General features: G+C 41.0%; 1 protein-coding gene across 1 annotated transcript in view; it reads left to right on the top strand.

The window, feature by feature from the left end:
- The first annotated feature begins 481 nt into the window (after positions 1–481).
- The window catches only part of KCNQ3 (potassium voltage-gated channel subfamily Q member 3), a 124,356-nt gene continuing 116,285 nt past the window's right edge, over positions 482–8,552 (top strand). The window contains exon 1 of the mRNA XM_072413227.1: positions 482–1,238. Within this exon, the coding sequence (XP_072269328.1) occupies positions 838–1,238 (401 nt within the window). The 5' untranslated portion in view covers positions 482–837. The remainder of the gene's footprint in view (positions 1,239–8,552) is intronic.

Below are 8,552 nucleotides of genomic sequence, written 5' to 3' on the forward strand. Positions count from 1 at the left end.
GAGGCAGTGAGCTGTATTAACCCTTGCAGTCTTATTGATACTTAGACTAACAGCAGTGTGCAATCCCAATAACTGCATGCAGTTAACCCTTTAATTGATGCTGCAATACACTACATTAACCCTTACAGCCATGCCATACAGTGATCTGTATTAACCCTTGCAGTCAGTCCTGCTTACACCACCACATTCTGCAGTCCTATCACTTACACCTTAAACATGCTATGCACAGTATTAACCATTACAGTAAGAAGGGTCCTGCCTAAGCCAACTATCCTAATTATTGCATGTAATTAACCCTTTAGTGAATGGTGTTTCTCAGGTTTAGCAGCTGATCCTGTAGTCCCTGCTTGTCTCATCACTGAGTGGCTGACTTGTATCTGTAGAGAACAGCTGAATGCTATGATGTGTTCACCCCTCCTCTGTCCCCTCCTCCTCCATCTCCTCTGATCCCAGGGTTCTCTCCCAGTCTCAGGCAGCAGCACCCAGCAGTCCAGGCTCTTCATCCAGGTGTGATTGACAGGTGCAGGCAGCCTGGGATGGATTCCTCTGCCTGAATCTCCCTGCCTAGAAGGAAGCCATCAAATAGGAGGAGGGGGGATCTACAAGGAGGGGATAGAAGGAATTAGGCATTGATTGCATGGAGCCCTCTCTCCATCATTGTCATGCACAGCAGCATCTGAGCACCCTTTGCATGGCAGCATCAACAAAAATATGCAAATGAGAGCCTGTCTGGGAGGTGATGGTGAGCCTGCCTGCTGCTGGAGCGCTACAATGGGCCACTCCCTAACGTGAGCTCTGGGGGAGCCATCAGGAGGAGGCAGCGCTCATCATGTTTGGATGCTGATGCTGCAGGGGGATCATGTAACTGTCTGGCTGTATGGATCATGGCATTGGGCTTTACCAGGCTTCCCCCCAGAGAAGAGGAAGATGGGGCTGAAGAGCAAGCACCTAGAGGGCCAGCCTAAGGATGGGGAGAAGAAGGCAGCTCTAGGGGCCACAGATCTGGAGCCCAGCTCCTTGGGGACCGGCCTGGACAAGGATGGCACACTGCTATTGGTGGGAGCTGGTAAGGAGGAGCTCAAGCGGAACCCCCAGGGCATTGGCCTGCTGGCCAAGACCCCTCTGAACTGCAGCCGACCCGCCAAGAGGAACAATGCCAAGTATAGGAGGGTCCAAACTTTAATTTATGATGCCCTGGAGAGACCCAGAGGGTGGGCACTGCTCTACCATGCCTTTGTGTGAGTACCCAACTGGCACTCAGACCATGGCCAGACTGTTACTGTATCCCTTTATATTATACATTGTATCTTATGCATTCATCTATTACCTGTGTATCTATTTGTATATCATTTGCAAAGTCAGCTATTACCATCTTCTCCTTATCTGTCCATCCAGTGATCAATATCAACTATTAATTTCTTTACCTGTCCATCTACTGATCAATATCACCTATTAATTTCTTTACCTGTCCATCTACTGATCAATATCACCTATTAATTTCTTTACCTGTCCATCTACTGATCAATATCACCTATTAGTCGCTATCTAACAATATTTACATGTCACCTATGTATCTATTTGTATATAATTTGCAAAGTCAGCTATCAACCATCCATACTCCTTATCTGTCTATCCAATGATCAATTCTACCTATTTATCTCTGTATCTGTCCATCTAAGGATCAATATCACCTATTAATCTCTATCCATTAATATCTACATGTCACCTATGTATCTATTTGTATATAATTTGCCTAGTCAGCTATCTAACAACTGCTGGTTATCCATCTACCTATATTGATCAATATCATCCATTAATCAATATATTCTGTCTATCTAGTGATCAAAATTATATATCTACATATTGATCATTATTATCAATTTATCAATAGGATTAGATTTCTCTATCAGATCATGATCTATTTAGTGATCAATAATATGTATCGATCCATATTATTTATCTATTGATTAATAACACCTATTTATCTAGTGATCAAGAACACCTATCTACTTATTGGTTATTAGTTTCTATCATTATGATTAAAATCCTCTAATGAATATTAGCTATATAATAATCAATATTATTTATCGATCAGTATCATCTATCTATTGATCAATATCACCTATCTATCCAGTGATCATATATTTTTTTTATGTATATTGATCATTATTATCCATTTAGTAATCAATATCTATCATTTGTCTATTGATTAATATTCTTTAAATATCTAGTGATCAAAATGATCTATCTTGTCTTGCTGTCTTTCTAACTATTCAATGATCAATATACTCTATTGATTAGTGTTATTTATCTATTGATCTATATTATCTATCTGGATATCAATATCATTTTTTTACCTTTTTATTGATCAATTATTTATTGATCAGTGTCATCCATCTGTTGATCTATATCACCTATCTAGGTACCAATATCATTTATCTAGTGATCAAAATCATTTATCTACATATTGATCATGATTATCCATTTTGTGATCAATATCATTTGTCTATTGATTAACATACATTGTATCACTAGATATTTAAATTATCTATCTATCTATCATCTATTGATCAGTATTTTCTATCAAGCTATCAATATCATATGTCTATTTAGTGAGCAATAAGAGTCATCTGTCTATCAATTTAGTGATCAATATCTACTATTGATAATCTTTCTATTGATTATTTTCTATCTATTTAGCAATATCATCTAGCTATTTAGTAATCAAAATTATCTATCAATCAGTGTCATCTGTCTATTTAGTGATCAATATCCGCTATTGATAGGAATAATTTATTGACCATTCTCCATCTATCCAGCTAGTTACCAATATCACCCAGCTATTTAGTGATCAATATTATTTATTGATCAGTATCATAAATCTAGTCTTCCTCTGTGTATTGATCCCAATACAAATGATATATTATCCCACCTGTATCTTATAACCTGTACAGAACACAGGATCCACATACAGGTTTAGTAGATACACCTACTGTAATTCATGATTTTCTGTTGATTACATAAGTCAGGAAATAAGTTTGTGGCAAACCATTATTATTGTGTATGTGACTTACTGTAGGCTGAAGATGTGTGTGTAATGTATGCGGGTGTATATAGGTGTATTATATTGTGTATACATGGTGGTCAGAGTCATCTGTGGGCCCATGTGTATGAGCAATTTTGAGGTTATAGGACTACGGGCCACATGAAAACATTTGCTCATTATGTATCATATAACAGCAAGATAGAAGTGAGCTCTTCCCAGGTGACAGAAGGGTCCCCGCATCTTATTTTCATCTACTAATAATAGGCTTCTAGATCTCAAAGGGTCTTAAAGATTACAGTTTAGGCATAATAAAATATTATAAAGTTCTGAGAATGCAATCAAAGGAATAAAATATCTGTTATATATTTTTGCATATCAATTTTTGAAATTTCCAATGTGGTGGTCTTTATGCCTATGTATGTCGTACATCCAGGCCTGGTGGCTCCTGAGATGAGTGTTTGTGACTTTTTACTTTGTTAATGGAATTTAAGATATTGGTGGTGCTCTTCGTATCGTAATGGTCTTCAATATGTTTCAACCTTCCAAGGTGGAAACACAAGGGGAACATGGCAGACCATACAGTTGAGGTATTCTCCCATGACTAACTTTGGGTATTTGTTGTAATGTTCTCCATGGGTTTTGTAGATGTTTGGTCTGCTTCTGTCCTCTATCGTAAAATCTACTTACACCCCCTATGAAGGCTGTCCTTGTTTTCACTTTACGAATCCTAGGTAACCTTTATTTAATCTATAAAAATAAGAATTATTTCTTTTGCCTCAAAGGATGGACCAATCTCATTCACATTTTCATTCTCCGGCTCTATCTGTTGCTGCTGCTGGCTTAATTGTTTTCTTTGGGCCAAATTTATCTGCTTTTAGGCATTGGTGTAATATTAGGATAGAAGAAGAACTGGTTTTCCCTATCTGCGTAGATTGCTAACCCCTTAGTGCAGGCCGCCTGGCCCACCACTATACCACAACGAACCTCTAATTGAACAGTAGGGGACTTCCTTTATAGACATTTAAACCTGTTCTGCCACAAATGTGAACACTTACCCATTTATAGGAGACCTGCCGCTTTGCTTAATTAGAAACAATAACAAGCAACAACTCTATACCAAGCACAAGATATATTAAATGGCCATAATCAATTCAGATTTTACAAGCATGATAACCCATTGATTGGATGCCTATAACAATACAGTCCACCTAATAGAAATGGTCTACCTGTTCAATAAGTCATTCCCGCTTGAAAGAAGCAGAAGCTTTGTATGCTCCTATGGTATTTGTGACTAAGAAGTAACAAACACCAAGTGCCTCAATCCCCTGAAGAAGCCCAGTAGGGCGAAACGCGTTGGAAATTTATGGGATATGAAATAATAACATACTGTATGTAATATATAGCAATCATATACGGTATTGTATAGCTTTGTAGAACAAGACTCCTACCCACTGCATGAAAATAATGCAGCTGGGATAAGAGTCATACATGTGATCTAATAAAAAGTTTGTATTTTAAATTTACTATTCTGTTTTGAAAAAAAAGTTTTGTATAGATTTTGGAACACTGCTTAATTAAGCCAAAAAAACCCTCCTTTTCTCTCTCTGAGTGGTACCAGTAGTATACCACAAAGTAGTTGTTTATGCAATTCCGAAACATATCAATGGGTTTGATTGGACTGTAGTCTGGAGGCTGTGCTTTTAGTGGTCGGCGACGTGTAAAAGGTTGGGGACCACTGACCTAAGGCTCCGGCGAGAAGAGGCTAAGAATCACATAATGCTGGAGATGTGGATGTTACACAAGTTTTGAGGAAGGATATCAGATATGATGGGAAGAGAAGGACTTGAGGCACCTGGTACCACACCACGTCCTGTGCAACTCTGCACCATACAAACTACAGGCAATTACCACAGTACCATCTTTTCCTCCCCCACAAAAAATTGGTGGGGAGCACCAGCTCATATTCCCAGCATCCTATCCTGCAATATACCATTTCCGGCACTTTACCGCAAGCGTGACAATACCTCCAGGAAGCCTATAGTGGGCGAAACGCGTCAGATAAAAGCATCACATGTATGTGATTGAATACTGTAAACTAGGACTAGCTGGACTTTACGGGCACCTAATGGGCCCTAACAAACTACAATTAATTTCTAGTTGCCTAAATATCTAGAGCCAAATTATGGCCACTTTTTTGTGAACACCCTTGTTTTGACTGGTTGTTTGTTCACTTATGTCAACATTAGAACTAAAGCACCTTGAATTCTTACTTTTACAAATTAGCCTATTGGTCACAAAAGCAAAGGTTCAGAAGAACATTTTGTGCACTGTTCAGGCTCATCAGTTCTCATTGGTGCCTAATGCTAATTCTCATGCTACTGGCTTACATTTGTCTCCTCTGGATACCTGGTTTGGGGTGGCCTCCTGGAAATGGTTACAAAGGCTGAGATTAAAGCGAATAATTTTTGACTGGTGTAAAGCCTTGTGGGTTGATTAGTGTTAATTATCTATATAACAGAAGAATGAGGATGCCTATGCACTATGACTGATCATGTTGACTTATTGATGTGCCTAATGTAGACTTACCATCCATTTCCTTTTCCTGTTATCATACAAGTAATGTGACATGCTTCCATCTATCAGAGATCACCAACCCCATACAACATTTGCCTTTCTGTCTAGAAGAATGGTGCTGTCTTTTTCCAGGGTCAGCATTTGCTTCCCAGACTATGACACAAGGAAGTAAATCCTGGTACTTGTGCAATTCTTGAATGTGTTCAAATATGTCTGACCCAGATCACCCCTTGCTGTTACAGAATTACAGTCTGATCACTGGAGGAGAGATGACTGCGGCAATGTCTTCCCCTACCTGCAGCAGGCTCTTTGCCGTAGCATCATCTTAGCCTAGGCTCAGGCTAGAGCTTGGTGATGCAAACCTGGGATTTATTAGTTAACTCTAAAATCCCCAAACCCTCAGTCTTGTTGGATAGTAACAAAATGTATTTAAAATCTGCTAATAATATTCAGTAAAATTAGAGGTGTTATCTTGCATACATTGGCAGCTATATGGGGATGCCATGCATGTGCACCATGGTGCCCCTGTTCAGTGTGCTTCTTGGTATATTCTATAGGAGCACCCAAACTGGGACATGTATAACACTGAATAATAAATACATAATAAATATTAAATGTTAGACATCTGAAGTTATATGCATATCCTGACTAGTAGTGGTATTAGCAAACCCAACCGAGACCGGTATTGGTAGTAGGCCCGACCAAGACTGATGGCTGTAGTAGTGGATCAGACCAGAACCAGCAGAAGTAGTAGTAGTAGTACATCATACAAAAGCACACTAGAAGTAGTTGAGGAGGATAAGGCCAGGACCATTGGACGTATTGGGAGGGGGATTGGGCCAGGGCTACTGGACATAGTGGGAGGGAGCGGGCAAGAACCACTGGATGAAGTAGGAGGGGGATTGGGCGAGGACCACTGAAAGTAGCAGGAGGGGGATCGGGCCAGGACCACTGGACGTAGCAGGAGGGGGATCAAGCCAGGACCACTGGACGTAGCAGGAGGGGGATCGGGCCAGGACCAGTGGACCTAGTGGGAGGGGGATCGGGCCAGGACCAGTGGACGTAGTGGAAAGGGGGATTGGGCCAGGACCACTGGACGTAGTGGGTGGGGCATCAGGCCGGGGCCACTGGACGTAGTGGAAGGGGGATCGGGCCAGGACCACTGGACATAGTGGAAGGGGGATCGGGCCAGGACTACTGGACGTAGTGGGAGGGGGATCGGGCCAGGACCACCGGACGTAGCAGAAGGGGGATCGGGCCAGGACCACTGGACGTAATGGGAGGGGTATTGGGCCAGGGCCACTAGACGTAGTGGAAGGGGTATCGGGCCGAGGCCACTGGAGGTAGTGGAAGGGGGATCGGGCCAGGACTACTGGACATAGTCGGAGGGGGATCAAGCCGGGACCAGACCAAAAATAATTTTTTGGCACCAGTATTGTTAGTGGACCTGACCAGGACTGATAGATGTAGTGGTAGATTAGACGAGGACCACCTGAAGTAGTAGTAGTACATCAGACAAGGATCACTAGAGGTAGTAGTTGATCAGGCCAGGGTCACTGGACACGGTCGATAGGGATAAGGCCAAGCCCAAACCAAAAATAATTTTCTAGACTGTGTTAGGGATGTCTTTGATGTAAGCTTGTTCTTGGGTGCACCGTCATACCTTGTCTTGCAGTCACCATAACCCTTAGACTTGTACCCTAATATTGAAGGTAAACAACATATTGGTTCTAGCTTGGGGTAAATTAAAAGAGCAAAAGACTGAAAAACATTCCTTTCCTGGAGACAATGATGCAATCAGCTCCCTGTAGTGCTACAAACATGGCTGAAAGCTTGAACGCTACAGTACGTAGGTTCTAAATCGTCCCATCTAACAGAAATCACATGACTTTATCACTATGTAAGTGACACTGGAGTATCACTGAATGTGACAGCCCGAACAGTAACATAATGATCAATATATGGTGTACCATGCAATAATCCTCTCTAAATATATTACTATTATTAGAGTTATGGCACTGACTTGAAGAGTATTTCATTATTCACATATATGATGCTTCTACATTGTCACTGTGTATGTATTCTCCCAGCAGATGGAGAGATGTGTACATCCCGTGCACATGCAGCGACCATTGTTGGAGTGGTCGGGGGAACGTGTGGATACATGCCTAGGATAACATATGTGTACTGATCTGTTTCTGAAACAAAATGAATTCATCTCTGAGAGTTTGAAAATGAGCCAATGGCTGCGTGTGATTGGCTGCCTCCTTGGAGGGTGTCTGGGGGGGACCTGCTCCCTACTGTATGATGGGAAGATCTATAGAGAGGAGGGAGCAGCCTCGCATCTTACCATGGAAACCATGGAAGGTGTTGTTCCAGGATTTTCTTCAGGTTATAATTAGCAAGTAAATAATATGTAAATCTATTTATCTCTTTTGTGTCTTTTTATCTATCATCACCTGTGAATCCAATTGTATAAAAAAAAAATTCTATCTGCTTGTTATCGATCTATCAATTTATGTATCTCTTCTATGTCCAGAAGTCTAGTCTAATATATTCTATCATTTGTTTCTTTTCTCTTTCGCTCGCTTTGCTGCTCTATTCTTTGCTTGCTCTCTCTAACTCGTTCACTCTTTTCTTTCTTGTTCACTCTTCTCTATCAATCGTTTATCCTCTCTTTCTTGTTCGCTCTTCTTCTCTCTCTCTCGTTCGCTCTTTTTCTCTCTCTCGATCGCTTTTTCGCTATCTTTTTCGCTCGCTCTTCCTCTCCCTTACTCTCTTTTTTGCTCGCATCTCCTCTTGCATGCTTTCTTTGCTTGCTTGCTCCCTCTGACTCATTCACTCTTTTCTCTCTTGTTCGCTCTTCTCTATCGTTTGCTTATCTTTTCTTTTTGTTCGCTCTTTTTCTCTCCCTCTCTCTGACTCGTTCACT

The sequence above is a fragment of the Pyxicephalus adspersus genome, chromosome 5 (assembly GCF_032062135.1).
Source record: "Pyxicephalus adspersus chromosome 5, UCB_Pads_2.0, whole genome shotgun sequence".
In the NCBI taxonomy this organism is placed as follows: domain Eukaryota; kingdom Metazoa; phylum Chordata; class Amphibia; order Anura; family Pyxicephalidae; genus Pyxicephalus; species Pyxicephalus adspersus.